The 16,515-nt window shown below is 50.7% G+C and overlaps 1 protein-coding gene across 1 annotated transcript; it reads right to left on the reverse strand.

The window, feature by feature from the left end:
- Positions 1-6,174: 6,174 nt before the first annotated feature.
- LOC104409606 (transmembrane protein 121-like) lies at positions 6,175-7,382 on the reverse strand. The gene is given in 2 exon segments (XM_010019519.1): positions 6,175-6,560; positions 6,562-7,382. Coding segments are annotated over 2 exon segments (942 nt in total). The 3' UTR covers positions 6,175-6,439.
- Between the last annotated feature and the right edge of the window lie 9,133 nt (positions 7,383-16,515).

The following is a 16,515-nucleotide window of genomic DNA, read 5'->3' on the forward strand; positions in this document are numbered from 1 at the left end:
TGAAGAAGGAAGGTCCTTCCTTGGACCTCAGTCTGTGCCACTCCCCTCATTATGTGTGTTTTGTTGACTTGCTTCTTGGGACACCCTCCTTCCCTCTGTCCTACCCAAAAGCCAAGCAGGAGCCCAGCCCCTGCACCCACATAGTGGGCTGGTGCAGAGGGCAGAGACCGCATCAGCATTGCCCGGCAGAATACTGCATGGCCATACAGTTAGAGATGCTGCTGGTTTGCTGCAGTTGATTTTCTTCCTTGGTGCATGGCTCCTTTGAACAGAAGTCACCATGGCTTGGGTTGGAGGAAATGGGTTGCAATTAGTAAATTGTGTTTTAAAATAATCCTCCCATTAGCAATTGGCTAGGTGGCTGCACAGGGGCCTCCCGGGTGCATCTTTGTATGCAAATACTGGCCATGAGGTGCTAATTATGCTCCTCTCCCATCTCAAGTATATTCCTACACCTGCCAATGGATCATTCTACTAATTTTTATCTCTGTTCCACTTAGCATACCATGCCCATAACACATCTGCATTCTCATACAGATGATGAGGGTACAATAGCTGGGAAGGGCCAATGGGGAAACCCACAGCTGTAAGGACAAATTTCGGAAGATGATTTACCATTTCCCTCAACATGTTACAGCGAGTTGTCAGCGAGCTACAGTTAGCCTGCGGGCTTTTCCTCTGGGATACACCAGTGGGAAGGACCTGGGCATCTTCTTCACTTATTTATTTATTTACACTTTAATGCCCCTTCCTTGGAGGACTTTTCTGCTATCTGCAGCATTTTTCCTTCAAAATTCCCCTCCTGACAGTGTCCCAGCAACAGGACCACCACTTCTTCAATGAAGAACTTGCAGAGATATGTTTGCAAATGCTTTTTGCACAAATGAAATGCTGTAGCATCAGGGAAGCTCACATAAAAACAAACTACAGTACTCACTCTTCCCTATGACTTGTCTTTGTCTTCAAACAGCTGTAAAAGAGGGCAACGAATATAGCTTGCCAGGGTCTTTTTAATGCTTCCTGAGCCATTATGGTCATAATCCTTCTCCAGGCTGCTGTGTCAATACAGTTGAGACACCGAACACGTCAAAACCACATAAAATCTTTATTAAGGTGAAATTAAATGAGCAAGCCCCACTCAATAACTTGAATAGATATTATCCTTCAAGGACACCAGACCTAAAAAGCAGACACAGCTTAAAAATCCAGGGCAGTCAAAGTTAGGATTAAAATAATGAGAAACTCAAATTTTTGCTACAGAGCCTGGGCAGGAGGAATTTCGGATGGGAATTGCTGTTAGGGTGCTCTGGGCACCTGCCCTTAGTTTTTTATTGCAGCATTGACCTGAGCTAAAAAAGTGCATTGAAACTGGGACAGGCAGGAGGAAAAGAGTTATTGGCACAAACATTCAGTCTCCCTCTGCTCAACAAATTGACCTGGATTGAACAAAAGGAAAAATAAAATTACTTATTTACATATGGTGTGAGGTGACACTGCATGCGGCTGCACTGCGTGGCACCAGGGTGCGTGGCATCCCAGAGGGAGGGCATATGGGTTTTGCCAAGGAGGGAACAGAAAATCTTTCTACCCTGCCCAGTTAAATACAACCTGACAGCCTTGACCCCTCCTGCTATACAGTGTGGTGCCTGCTACGGTGAGGCTGTGCATGCAAGCACATGGCAAACTTGAAGAGGAAACCAGAGTGGTGCAGGTTAAGAGGCAAAGCATCCTGCTGCTCAACTACCTGCTCGACAGCATCTCCCTGCACCCTTCCATGGCTTCCCTGCAGCTCAAGCAGCTTCTGCCCCCTGCACATTGCTGGGGTTACTGTAGGAGGTGGTGGTCTCAGGTACTCGCAAAGCAGCAGCACATTTGGTGGGAGCTGGGGCTCTCTGCTGCCTAGCCACATGAGAGCAGCCAGGCCCCAGGGCTGTGAGGGAGCTTGTGTTCTGGGAAATACCAGCACGAGAGCAGAATTAAAACTCGGGAGAAAGGAGCAGACATTGGGCTGAGGAGCAGCCTGTCCCCAGGTACCCTGCTCTTGGTGCCTGGTTTGCAAAGTCTCACACTGCAGAGAACTGACCTGGTCACAGGGCTGTCCTTGTGCTGCATTGTCCTGGTGGGTGTCTTCTCCCAAATCCTCCCAAGCACTTTCAGACCCTGCAAAGACATCGGTGGTGTGCTCATGCAGAGAATCTGGCTGCAGAACGGCAGGGCACTTCCAGCTTGGTGCCTACTGCCAGCCACCCTCCCCCCAGCCTTAAACAGGGCTTGCAGCATCAGGTATTTTCACCTGCCAAAAAGGAGACCATCAGAGGACAAGTAGGACATATGAGAGCTGCCAGGGCCCTGAGAAAGAAAAGCTACAGCTTGCACCCTTTTTACTTTCCTGGTGCCCTTGGCTGTGGACCACACCAGCGCACAGGTCAATGAAGCAGCAAAGGTGCTCGTGCTGCTGATTGCTGAATACAAGCTCCCAGAAGGGTAAAATAGCTGATGATTCAGCACAAGGCAGCGAGAAGGGTGTAGGTACCACAGGTACCATGAGGTTGTTGGGCACAAGAGCTGGGTCCAGGCTCTTCTCACAGCTGGTGTCAGGCATGCAGCAGAACAAGCCCATTGCTGCCTCTTCATCCAAATGTTTGGGAGGGTGACAGGACCCAGATGGATTTCTCTGTGCTTGATGCTTTGCAACAGCCTGGGATGGCTTGCTTTGCTCCACTTACTTGTGAGCTCCATCTCTGAGGCTGGGGAGTGATCACAGATCATCCATGGCTGTACAGGACTGGAACAATTTGCTGTCTTTCAGGACCAGCCTAGCAGGAAGGCTCAGAGAGGCTGGGGTTTTGCATCTCCAGAGGGTGTCCCTGCAAGCTACAGAGTGGACCTGGCTACTCTAGGGGCTGTCTCTCAGCTTGAAAGGAGCATTCATCTCATCTCTTCCCAGCAGGTCGGTAACTGGGAGGACAGCATTAGTTGGGGCCCCAAAGCACTGCCAGCTACTCCCCTCCAAGGGCATGGGCTTCCTTGTGTCTGTGGCCTGTTTTCTAATGGCAGCGAGGGGTGTCACCCATGTGGGTTTTCCACTGGAGGGCTGGGAATTTCTGTCCTTTCTTCTGCATTATTGTTGCGCTGCTTTCACTTCAGCAGGTGGGAGTCTATAGCTTGCCAGGAGGATTTCGCATTTCACAAAGGAGCTCTTTTACCAACACACCTTCTCAGCAGAAAGCTGAAAAATTGCTCAATTCCAGCCTATTTAGTTTTAATTGTTTCCTTCAGTTCTCATTGCCTGCAGCAAAATATCACCTTCCTCTAACAAACAGCTGCGCTAGGAGCCAGTCACCCTGCACAGCCACCATTGCCGTGCCATCCCTCCGCAAGTCCCATGGCTCCCAGGGGTCTTGTCTCTGCTGGGCAGGGATTGATTCTGGGGAGGAGGTGGTAGGGCGTGCATTGCCCTCAGCAAGCACTGGGCAAGGAACAGGTGAAGTGCTCCCATTGCTGTGCTGTCTCCATGTCTCCGAGGTCTTTGCTGGCTGCTCTGGCTCCCCTCTACTCACAGATACATGCCACACTGCCTTTCCCAGCTAGTGCTCCTCTACCCTGCTTCCCAGCCTTCCTCCAGCAGCTTCTATGGAGGGGCCAGCTCGTAACACTTGCTTCTGAGGTGGCTTTGAAAAGAAAGAGTTGTGTTCCTGAGTAAGAAACATGATGCACACAGAGTCCCTGGGGGATGTTGAACAGCAGAAGACAAGAAAAGCCTCTCCTCCCTTCCTTTGCCACAGAGTGGGCTTTGAGCACCAGTGAACTCAAGTGCCTTTACGGGAATGAGGCAGTGCACCGCATCCCAGGTGAGCATCACCTCCACTGCTCTCCTCCCACTCCTGCTCCTAACACAGGGGCTCAGGGCAGCCATTCCCCAAGGACACCCCTCTCCACAAAGACAGTGCCACGTTAGCAGTGAAAAGCAGGGTCTTGCAGCCTCAGGAAAAGGTTGTGGGGACTCCTAAGCCTGCTTGGAGATTACAGCACAGCAAGGATAAAGCACTATTCCCTTTCCATGCAGGCTCCATCCAGGGAGCACAGCCAAACATCCCTCCAAGCAACCTTAGCAACAGCTCAGGCTCAAAGGAATATGAACATTCCACCATAAGGCATGGCTGCAGAACTAGCTATCAGGCTGAGACAGAACGAAAATACATACAACAACCTGTCAGAGTAAACCCCAGGTAATTAATGTTATCCTCAGGATAAATTACCACTGCGGGTGCAGCCTGATGCTGAGCGCTGCCTGAGCTGCATGTCCCAGCCCTGGGCACAGCACCGCGCTGCCAGCACCTGCAGGGTTTCCTCCACTCAGTTCTGGGGAAGAGCTGTAAAATAAAGCCTCATAAATTAATTACCTGAAAGAGTGGCAGAATGTTATTAGATACTCCGGATTTAATTGTACTGATGTTAATCGCGTGTATTTTAATGGCACCGGTAGAGATGTAATATGTAATTCCATAGGTATTCCAGAATAATTTAGCAATTTAATTAATTTCTGCTAATACCTTTTAAATCACCTGCCCTTTTCCTCTTGTTTTCTCTGAGGAAAAGGATGAAGAAACTTTTCCAGTTGGCTAAATTTATTGCTCATTCACTTTTGTTGGCAAATATATCATTTGATTTCTCAGCAGATTTATTTCCAGTAGAGAACTCCCCAAAGCCATCCTTGGGTAACAGGGTGGCCAAGCAGAGCTGTGATTGCCTGGTCCTCCATCTGGAAGTCTGGGTCAGGGCTGGACAAAATGTTATGGATAGATGATGATGGGCTGAAAAGATGAAGACTAAAATAATTTGTATATTTAGGTCAAATTCAGTGAGCAGAGCCAGAAGAAAATGTGGAAGAGAAATGTAAACAGCATCAGGCATTTTATTCTGACTCCTCAAAATTAAATGTTTGGTTTCGAAAAAGCAAAAATATCTCATTTCAGTATGTTTGAGATGCAGCTTTTCTGCTTGCCTCCTTGTGCCTCCCCCCAGTCTGCTTGCCTCCTTGTGCCTCCCCCCAGGTGCAGGCAGCTGAGAGGTGCCCAACCCATGGGGCAGCATTTCAGCTGGGAAAACCATTTATTAGCTTGCTGAACCCACTGCTTGATGAGTGTAGGTAACAGCACCACTTGGATCAACACCTGGGGTCCAGGGGAGGTGGATACAGCAGGAGACAAGTGTTTTGAGTTGTATGGGAGCTGCCCTCCGAGCTGCCCCTTCCCTCCCCACACTGGCAGAAAAGAGACCACCAGAAGCCATTGCTCTCATGGGGCTTTTATTGTCTGGCCAGCCCTCACCTCCCACCCCGCTGCCCGTGGCCAGCTGAGCCCCTCACCACCAGACACACCAGAGGAGGAGACCCATGCCGATCCCCAAGCCCAGCCACCTGCCCCGGGCAGCACATCCTTCCCGGCTCTTCTTTGAGGTTTGTTTTCTTTTCTTTTTTTTTTGAAATATTTTATTTTAAAAATATAGTAGCTGTGGAAAGCAGCCCTCTTTATAAATGCTCGATGCCAGAGTGAAATGCATCATCGCCAGCCTTACTACAAAGCCCTCCTGGGTGCCCGCCTGCAGCAGTGCCTGTGGGGCCAGCACAGCAGCGCCGGCTGCTGCCGGTGGGTCGGCTTGCAACGGCAGGGAGAGACCATTCTAAAAATAGAAATATTGTGCTGAGTTGTTTGGAGTGACTGAAATTCATAAAATGCCAGCATTAGATCAGCTTCAGCTTGTCAAATATTGCTCCCACCAGAGCTGGTGTGGTGCACCGCTTGAGGCGCAGTCCCCTTTGTCCTGTGGTGAGCGACACATGCCAGCTTTCAGCCCTGCTCCCTGCCACAGGGCTTGCTGCTCTTGCCCACCACTGACCCACAAGGACACTGGCCCCTGGTGCAGCCCGGGAGCCCCCGGGAGCCATTATAAATAGGAAACTGTAAACACAACCATTGGAGATAAGAGACATCTACAACCACAGGGTTTACTGGTTCAAACGTCCCACCTTCCCCCACAACTCATACACCTATGCCCCTGTCCCCACTCCATAAAAAGGTCTTCAGTAACAAAATCTTCATTCCAGGCTTGGAGTAAAGGTGAGGTGCTTGAGGAGTAAAAAGGGACTTTGCAACCTTAGCGGTCTTTGCTCAGGACGGGAAATGGTGGTGGGAAGGATGGACAGAAAGTGTTAGCTGGTTCAGGTCCTTTGCAAGTTCATTTGGTTTTTCTGGAGGACTCCTAGGGTTATACCTGAGATGAAGACGTCTAGGGGACACTCCATAGCTCAATTACAACATGGTTGGTGTTTTGTGCCTAGAAGAGCCCTTGCTGGTGGGATTTGTCCCTCTTGCTCACCCCATGCAGCAAGAAAGCAGTATCCCTCCTCTGCTTGGCACAGGGCTATCTGAACCAATGCTCAGCTGGGGATGACCTGCCATGTGTCAAGGATCTCCCTCGTGCGTGATGGCTCGTGAGGGATGCCCTGTGTGCTGTGGATGCTCTGGTTGTGGGAGAGGGAGTTCTGCTGGAGCTTCCAGGGGGAACTCCTTCACCTGCCGCTTGTACTCGAGGAAGGTGCATGCCTTGGTGGCAATCGCGATGATGTTCTTGCCAATAAAGATGGTAGAGACCCTGCTGTCCTGGAACAAGACCATGTTGATAGCCCGGATGAAGATGGTGACAATGTTAATGGTGACCAGGCTGAGGACGGGATAGAGCATCATTTTTTGCGGGGCAATGTGCTCCCCTTGCATGCTGATCTCACTGAGGGACACGCAAGGCAGGATCAGGAGGAGTATGTAGCAGTAGAAGAACATGAGCCCCTCTGCCCAGATGGGCAGGCCGGTCCTGTGTGGCTCCCACAGGTTGGCCTGGATGTCCAAGATATCCAGCAGGTCAAGGGCCACCCAGAAGAGGCGTCCCCGCAAGTCCTCTTTCTTCCGAAAGGTCCGTATGTACTCCATGCTGTCCAAGGCCACCAGCACTAGGTAGAGCCCGGGCACACAGATGGAGAGGAGTAGCGTCAGGGCTTTCCTGGCCACTGTCTCCAGGTTCTTCTTGTCTGCTTTATAATTCTGAAAGATGAAATACAGCTTGATCTCCAGCACGAAGATGTAGAGGAACCACAGTATCATGGCATAGCCCCGCTTGGCCGTCTTCACCTCTGCCCCCACCCACACCGCCACGTAGCGCAGCACAATGAGGAAGCAGATGTCCCCCACCAGCACGATGATGCAGACACCAATCTTGCGGGGCCCCTGGTTCTGCTCCACCAGGTATGCGTCCATGAAGGCCATGCTGGTCATGATGACGATGGTGGTCAAACAGACATGGCGCTTGTCAGGCGGTGGCAGCACCATGATGAGATGAGCAGCCTTCCCTCCACGCCGGCACTAGGGGAGCGGTGCTGCCAGCAGGACAGGGTGGGACATCCACAGCAAGCCTGGGGACAAAAGGCTGCTCTGTCTGCCAGCCCCAGGAAGAAATCCCTGGAGGAGCTGCAGCTCAGCTCCCACTCTCCTGGGGCTTTGGGCTGCCCCTGCAGACACCCTCCCAGCTCTTCACCCTTCACTGGCTGTGCCCTGCAAGCACCACGTCTCTGTCGGCAGCCCTGGCTGGCCAAGCAGCTCAGCCTTAGGCACCCTCCACCAGCAGCAGCCAGGGCTTACAGGTAAGCAGGGCCTCCTGGAGAGATGTCCCTCCTCTGTGATGGGCCCCCCATTGCTGTCAGGCTCTCCAGCAATCCCACGGCACTAATGCACCTCCAGGCTTTGAGCCCCAGATCCTGGTACAGATCCCTGGAAATGCAGTAGGTAACCAGGCAGCAGGCAGACCTGGCCAGAAGGGCAGGAAGGGGAGCTCTCCTCTTCCAAGTGAGACCCCACACTCCTCTGGGGTCTGGGGAGGTCCCACTGTGTCCTCACAGGGCACTACCTTCACATCTATCCCTGCAGGGCTGTGCCATGCTCCTGCTGCTCCCAGCTGTACACACATCCCTCCATCCCTGGAAAAGATAGCAGAGAACAAGCATTAGTGTCTCTCCATGTGCTGGACATGGATGGTGAAGACAACAGCCCCCTGTCAGCTCCCACCACACTGCAGCATGAGCTGTGTTCCCACCAGGTACAGTCCCACTGCCAGGACACCCACCACCATGCCCTGTGCGTGGCTTAATGCAGATCAGGATTTTATTGAGGACAAACACAGCCTAGGGTGTTCTGCATGGAAATATGGCATGATGCCCTTACACAGGCATTCTCCATCCAAAACTCCTCAGCAAGGTGAAGCCTGGGTGCTCCTACAGAGAAAGCAGGAGCACAACCCTGGTGGAGACAGGCAGATCCATGAGTGTCCCATGATACTGTGAAGTCCCACTGGGGCTGTGGCACCCCTAGCTCCATGTGTCCCAGCCTGGCTGTGTCCTGGCTGCAGTGGGGAGAGGGACCCACATGCTCTGCAGAGCTCACATCCTGGGGATGGCTCTGCTGAACGACAGCCATGGGGTTTTACCAGTAACTGAGGAGGGGAATACTCAGCTTCCAGCAAGGAATAAAGGTGAGCTTCCCAGAGAGGACTTGGGTTTTTCCTCGCTGCTTGAGCAGCCGCCTGGCTGCGTGTGAATTGATGCTCAGGGTGGCAGGCTGCAGCAGGGGCAGAGGTAAAGCAGCTCACAGGGTGTGGGGCACTTTTCTCCTTGAGTAGGGGTGAGGTTAGGGCTGGCATGTGGGGCTTGGGCTGTCCCCAGCATGGCAGGGGAAGAGGCAGCAAAGCTGTCCCAAGGATGGCATGAGATCCCAGCAGCTTTCTGGCCAGGCTCAGCTGCTCATGGCCACGGCTCCTTCTCACCACGCTGTGCGTGAATAACTAATTTGTTAGTCTTTTCTGTGCAGGCACCCACTCCCAGGAAAAGAACAGGTCCCAGTGCACTCAAGAGTACTATCAAACTGCTTACAGCATGGAGGAGGCAGATAATGATCATAGCCAGATATGCCCATCACACACCACGTGACAGCTAGCCCTATGTGCATAGTAGCTCTCTGGGAGGAAAGTGCTTGACCCCATAGATCACTCCATCTTGCCCTGTGGATCCCAGACACCATGGTCACATCTGCCCACTGGAGCGGGCAGGGAGAGCTCCTAAGCTGTCGGAGGAGGACTTGATGTCCTAGCCAAAGCCTTCCCAGGACTTGGCAGCACTGCAGAAGCTTAACACCTACCCCACCGGCTGGCTTACCAAGGACACATGCAAACCTGGGCTCTCACATCTTTTACAGAGAGAGGCAGAGGTGGAGGTTAAAGGGAAGAAGCCAAGCCTAAGGAATTGTAAGCCATTATAAGCCTGCTCTACTTTGTATGGAGAAGTGTATTACAGCTGCATATGTTTATGAGGTCTCATTTAAATAAAACCTGGATTCTCTCCTGCTTCAGGAAGAAAAGAACAAAGCAGAAAAAGGTTACTCAGAGACAGCCCTGAGGATGTGTGCCTGAGTAGGGGGACACCAGGGATGAATGTACCTGTGTCCTGGCTCCTGAAGGATGTGGCAGGCGAGGATGTAGTGCTCAGCAAATGTTAGCAGGGGATTGATCAAGCTGGGACCATTCTGTGTCCACTGCTAAACTCATGCACAGCAGGGAAAACTGGCATGTTAAAATAATTTCTCAAACAGAAATTGCCCAGAAAGAAACCAAAAAGATGGGGAGGATTCACAAGTCCTCCTAAATGGTGCTTCCCAGGCAAGGCACTCACTGCAGCTCTGCTCTCACCAGCATCTCTGCAATGTCTTGTAGTTGCCATTTAGGGCTTCGGTTTGTTCTTTCTTGAGGTTTCAGATAAAAATATACAGTCACTGCTGTAACTGCTTTTAAACTCGTGCCAAGTTTTACATGGGATTTATAGCCAAGGATAGATAATTCCAGATAAATTAGGTCTTTCAGAAGGGAATAGCATTTTTTTTTTCCTTTTCCCCTTAAGTATTTATGCCTTCAAAAGACAGTGGTTATTTAAAGGGCAGTGGGTGCATCACAGCACGTTAAGGTTAGGAAGCCGCTTGCTTGTAAATCGTGCCCCTCTGCTCCTGTGTGCTACATGTGTGGTCTGAGAAGCTGGGGGAAGGACAGGCTCCCAATCTCAGCTATCCTCATGCCTACATGAAAGCACACAGAGAAACCTTACCCTGCCTCTCAGTGAATACCCAGGGCACCGGACAACATTAATTCATGGTGTTTACAACAGCAGAACAAGTCTTTCATCACTAGTGCTGAGCAGACTGTTTTCAGCAAAAAAATGTGCTCTAACAGTGGATTCTTCCTTCCCCTCACATCCTAATGATTCGTAGCAGTTTGGGATGGGTTTGGTACACATGTTCATTTGTTACCATGACCTTTCAGAGCAGAGGAAGGGGATCGTGGGGCTGAGCTGAACCACAAGGCTCGAGTGCTGCTTTCTCTTGGGCTAAATCTGTATGACACAGGGCAAGCACCTCTCTTGCCTTTTGCAAATAGTTTCCAAGCTTTTGCTGCAGTGCAAGCTCTTCTTTCCAGCTGTGCAGTAGCTGGTATTTTTCTCACTTCTTGAAGCCTTGATGCTATGTGAAAACATGGAGGTCTCTACCCATCCATGGAGCAGAGCTTGCCTGTTTGCATGCTGCATGACCATCCTACCAGCAAGGGGGCACATAAAACTCTCCTCAGAGGACTATTAAAAAAAGCAGGTAGTTTTTAAGCAACCATTACTGTGGAAAATCCCAATTCATGATTTTTAAATGACTGCATTTGACAGGACATTCAGAAACCGCTTGAGAAATGTGCTGGATAAACAAGAAAATGAGCATATCAGTCACAAAAGCATATCTGAGGCAAATATTTGTTTAGACAAGTATTCAAAAAATTCTTCTTCTTGCAAGAATTCTTGTAAATAAAAGGCAGCTCACCTGAACATAATGAGCTTGGGATGTTACGGGTGCCAGCAAGCCAGACTGGCAGCTTCCTAAGGAAAGGAATCTAGCACCCTTTGCATCCTGCTTGGTGCCAGGGCTCCCACAAGCAGGTCTTGCAGCAATGCTTCACTCTTGGCAACTATAGGCCTCTTTACCAGGACAAAATTCACTTCATAATTGCATATTCTCCTCTACTGCTATTCTATGCAAATAACCCTGTTCCCTGCACTGGAGAAAGCAAATGCACTCAGTAACAGCAGCTTGTGATCAGCTTGCGAGACGCAGCTGAAAAGCAGTATCCAGCCACACTGGTGAAGACTCGCAGCACAGCATCTCCCATCTCAAAGCCCTCTCCGTCTCAGGGCTTTCTTGGGGATACCCCATTTCCCAGTGCAAACTGCCTCTTCTCAGCATCCCTGCAGGGTGGGAGTGGGAGGAACCCACTGATCTCCTGGAGAGATCTGGAGGTCCTGCAGGTGGGTCCAAACCCAATTGAAGTGCAGGGTTTGCACTCTTCATCTCTGCCCTGCTTCCTCTGGCACCAAGGGAAAATGAGCAGCAGAGGTGCAGCCAGTCCCCGCCCTTATTACTCTGGTCCCTCTGCTCTGGCTGGGGAGTTATTTCTTGGTCTTGTACCTGTTTTTCCAACCCTCATGGCTGCTATGAAGCACCTGTGGTTACCTGAGTATGTGCGCTCATAGCCTTGCTTCACCATCAGCCCTGGCAATTTGGAAGGAAATTAAATTGTGCTTCCCACTGCAGTGCCGGTGGCATGCTGTGGTGTGATTAAATGACCCCTAGCTGTGCCGTTACCAGTGTCTGCAACATGCAGCCACCCATGACCAATGCCCTCCTGCATCCTCTCCCACCTCTGTTCCCTGACTGTGCCTGGCATCAGCTGGCATGGCACCAGGCACCACATGTGAGAGCCATGTGGATGCAGGGAGCCACCGCTGGCACAAACCCCATCTCCCAGGTCTGAGGAGCAAGTGGCCACAGACAAGCCTGGAAGACTTGGGAGCCACTGTCAGAACACAGCCTTATTAATGCCAGCTGGCACATCCTGAACCCTGGCTACCTGGCAAATTAGTTTAAATTATTTAAGTGATTTGAATTCTGTCTATAAATAAAAGAGGGAGGGAACGAGACAAAAGTATACACAACACACTTCCCAGGTAGTTAAGATGCCACACTGCTTAAACCTTCATTTACACTTTAACTGCTGTGATTTATTCCAGCTTTCCCAAGTGTAAATCTAAAGTTCCCCTTCACTCAGTCCTTCAGTCCTCTGAAAAGCTGCTGCTCCAGAAAGCCCTTTCCCCACCTGTGTCACGGCACTGTCCGCAGCATGGGGCAGATTGAGGTGATGGCATAGCCACCTTTTGCAGGGACTAAAAGGCAGAGCTGCCTGAGCAATGACATTGCTCACCGGCAGCCAGCTGTGCTTCAGGGAGCAACTAAGAACAGCCAAGCGACCGGGCTCTCATCAGGTTCAGGGCTGAGAAGTGGCTGCTAATTGCTTACGCCTTTTGTGACCCACAGAGTTACGAGTGCACCTCATAAGGATGACGTTTATAGGCAGAGCAAATCCTCCTCTGTCAATCATGACATCCCTGTGCCACTGCATTTTCCCACCTCACCTTGCTGAAAATCAGTGCTGATGGGTGTCTCATTCAGCCTCACTGACCTACAGGCTTGGATTTAATCTGCACCCACCAGGGTAGTCCCTAGGAACTGACAGAGTTGGGGATGCTCGTACCCTAGGGAATGGGGAAGGTCACTTCTGGGAAGCAGCTGCGTCCTATCTCGTCTGAGGCAGTATTGGCATCTCAAGTGCATCCTCTAAAGGAAATGAGATTGAGTGAGATTTTTCCGGACCCTGCCCACTAATTGTGTCTGAAGGAGGAAACAGCCCACTTGCTAATGATTACAGATAATTTACCCTGTAGGCACATAGAGAAACAGGGAAAGACCTGCAAACTCTTCCCAGAACCTGTCCAACATAAACAATGCATTTGGGCTATCAGACACAACCAGCTCCTGCTTATACCAGTGAGTGTGTCCACTGTGCTCTAACCCTGCAAACCTCCTCAGCTCCCTTGGGGGATTCATTTCAGCCCCTCTTTCCCCAAAGGAAACCCAAGCAGAAAGTATCAGACCTGTTACCTGAGAAGGAGAAAAATAAACCCACCCTATCAAATCACATCATTTTTGTGATGGAGTGGGAAACTGCTGCTTGCCCAGATCAGAGCCCTGTGCAGCACGGATGGCCTTTGTGTTCACAGCCATGTCCCCCCACAGCCACCCTGTCGAGGGATCTCCTGTCAGTGCAGGCAGCTGGAGCTGCCGGGAACAAATCCCTGTTCACAAACACACTGAGTTTAATGGTATTTGACAGACGTGCCAAAAACAAAAAAAAAAACCCCAAACCCTAAAAAAGGCTTTTCAGATATTTTGGGTGTTTAAAGAAGGTAAATTATCCATTTTGACTAGTACATAAAACGTTAAATTATAATACTGTGTTTTGACACTTCCAAAACTATTTACTATTTTCCTAGCAAAACGTGCTGTTTCTGTAAAGGAACTGATTGACGTTTCCAAGACAGGTGGATTTCAAGATTTTGTTTTGATCCGGACTAAAACCCAGATTGAAAAGAGTCAAAATCCCCCACAATTTGTTGGTTTGGGCATGCAAAACAGGTTGCATTTAGCAAACATCTGGTTGCATGTGTGTTTGCCATGGTGGGAGATGCATGTGGAGCTCAGTGTGCATGATGTGCAGGGCCTGGCCATGGAGGTGTCCCCATCCTCCTCTCCCTGCACCCCATGCTCACCTTTTCAGAGATCTTTCCCCGCTGGTGCTAGGGCTTTTCCTCACCCTGCTGCCTCAGGATACCTCCTGGGCCTGCCCCACCTATAAGGACCTACTTCTCTGTAAAGTCTACCAGCGCGTTCCCATACCGCTGTCCTCCCTCCCCCCCTCCCTCCCCAGTGCTCATGCAATCCCCGCACCCAGCATTGACTCTCCTAGGGGTGATATGATCTGCCCCTGCCAGGAGAATTTGATCAAGCTACACTTTTTTTTTTCTTCTGTTTTCCAGGCAGTTTATCCACTTTTTTGAGACACTGATGGAGTTTAAGTGTTTCCTCCAGCATGCTCCCAGCCCACCCAGTGGGCCATCAGTAGATATAACCAACATCCTTGCTGGTCCCCTAGCCAGGTCACCTGGGACAGGGTGTGTGAACCACTGCCAGGTCCCCAAATAACCTCACACTGTTGGTATTAGGGGGAAGGAAAATACAGAGCCAGCCCACAGTCCTCACATAGATGCCTTCCTCCTTCCCCATAGATGGAGAATGGAAAAGCTCCCGGCTCTCGCTTGTCCTTGTCCTCCCTCTCCTGGGTGCTGGCAGGGAGGCACAAATTTTCCTGGAAGCACTGCTCCCCCAAACCCCAGAGTGCTCTCAGCACTGTTCTGGCAGCCTCAGGTACCCTTTGCCTCATCTAGGCATAACGGGAAGGGACTCAGCTAATTAAAAGAAAAAGAAAGCTGGTGTGTGAAGCTATAAATAGGAGAGTGTTGGGAGTTTTCTGGTGTTGAAAGCATGCTTTAAAGGGGAAGGGGCTGCTGGGAGCTCTGGGGTAGAATGCCAGAAGACTCTTAGGGAAGATGTATCTTAATTTGGCAGGTATCTCCTACCAATGTGAGAGAGTTAGGCAGGGGTTATTCTGCAGTAAGTAGTGGCTGAAGGAATGGGAGGTTAGCTTGCAGGTTCTCTTCTAGAGACCTAGGCAGAGAGGAATCTGCTGGTTTCTCTGCCCTGGGACCAGACTGGATGCCACACTACATAAAGGCAGTAGGTGAGAGACCCATCCTCTTGCCTCGTCCCTCACCCACATCATGCAAAGAAAGGCTGTGGGCAGCAAGTGGCTGATGCGTATAAACCAGGTCAAGTTCAAAAGGGAAGACAGAGGGGTCTGACTCTTAAGCTGCAATGCTGGAGACCACTGCTATTTGATGCTGAAGGTATTGAGCACTTTCTGAGCTCAGTGGCTTTTGTGAGGTGCTGCACCAGCTCCCAGAGGAAGCTCTGTGCTACAGGACAGCAAGAATGCCTGTGTGTTTCCTGCTGCCATGAAAAAGCTTTCCCCTACCCCTCCTATATAATTTCCCCAAGTGAGCAGAGGGCCTGGGTGCTTGAGGAGAGGAGTTGGCAGTGTGTAGGTGGGATGGTATCTCTGAGGCCAATCAGCCCACCTGCCAGCCCCGAGAGAGCTCCTACACACATCACAGGGACATATCTGTCCTCCTTGGGAACTGCTTCTGGCTTGTCCCTGCTGGCAGGCTGTGGTAGCATGTTGCAGCAACTGGAGAGAAATAATTATGCCTCTGTTACTCCTTCTCAGCCCTGAGCATGGGGTTAGTAGAGGTGGGATGAGCTGGGCAGTATGTAGAGATTGATCTGGGCAGGCTGCTTCTACTGCTGCCATCGGTCTGGCCTTTGATTAAGAGTGATTGTTCTGCTCTTAATTAACACAAGGCAGCTGCTGGCTACCCCGGTAGAATGCAAAAGCAGAGCCCAGTGACTGTAACAAAAGGAGAGTGTGTCTGCTGGCTCCTGCTGAGCCTAGTGAGGTTACCCTCTCCCAAACCATGTGCCCAGGCTGTGTGCAGTGCCACCTCCAAACCTCGCCAGGGAACCAGAACTCTGAGGAGAACTCTCCCTCTTCAGGCAATGCCAGGATTCCGCTGCTGTATGAGCTAGCAGCAGAGATGGGGGGGAGCCAATTTATCTCTGGGGTAATTTTGCTGCTCTCTGTTCTTCCAAGCCACCTTGAGATGGTAATGTTGGCAATGCCTGCCTGCTCCCACAGGGTTTATTCCCTTATCTGCTCCTCAGAGACCTTCCTGAGACAGAGCCTCTCCTGTGACAACAGGTTTCATCCTCTGGTGACACGTGGCACGGTCTAAGGCAGCCATCTGCCCCACATGGTGTGACAAGCCTCCCTGTGAACAGGAGTGGAGCTGCTCAGCCTGTTGCTTTTGCATCTGAGCCAGTTCTCCATGAGATGAGAAGACATCTAAGCTATTTTTGCTCCCCAGTGAAGTGACTTATGAGCAGGCAGCAGGGCATGGGTGTACCCAATAAAATCTTCACCAAGGAGTGGGTTTTTTTAGAGTTCAAGTGTCACAAAGCACACCTCAAACCTTAGTAACATAGGGACAGCAAGCAAGAAAGAACCAGTAGATAACTTGCAAAATCAGGTGACCTTTGCATTGCCATACACTTGGTGAGTTTCTTTTGACAAGGCTGGCCTAGCGTTAATCATGGATGACAACAGCTCACTGGCTGTCGTCATGAAATGTTAGCGCTCCCAGTGGTGCACCCTCCAGCAGACAGACACCCATTAATTTGTCTGGTCTTAAATCATGGTTGAGTCATGGTAGAGTGTTGGTGGTGCCCCAGAGCTGGGGACAGGCCTCAGTGGACTCTGCTCTACATTTGCTCTGCATCATTTAAGTCTGTGCCACTGCTAGATGTGAAGGATGGTGCG

This window comes from Nestor notabilis, unplaced genomic scaffold, assembly GCF_000696875.1.
Source record: "Nestor notabilis isolate BGI_N333 unplaced genomic scaffold, ASM69687v1 scaffold12898, whole genome shotgun sequence".
NCBI classification, from domain to species: Eukaryota; Metazoa; Chordata; class Aves; order Psittaciformes; family Psittacidae; genus Nestor; species Nestor notabilis.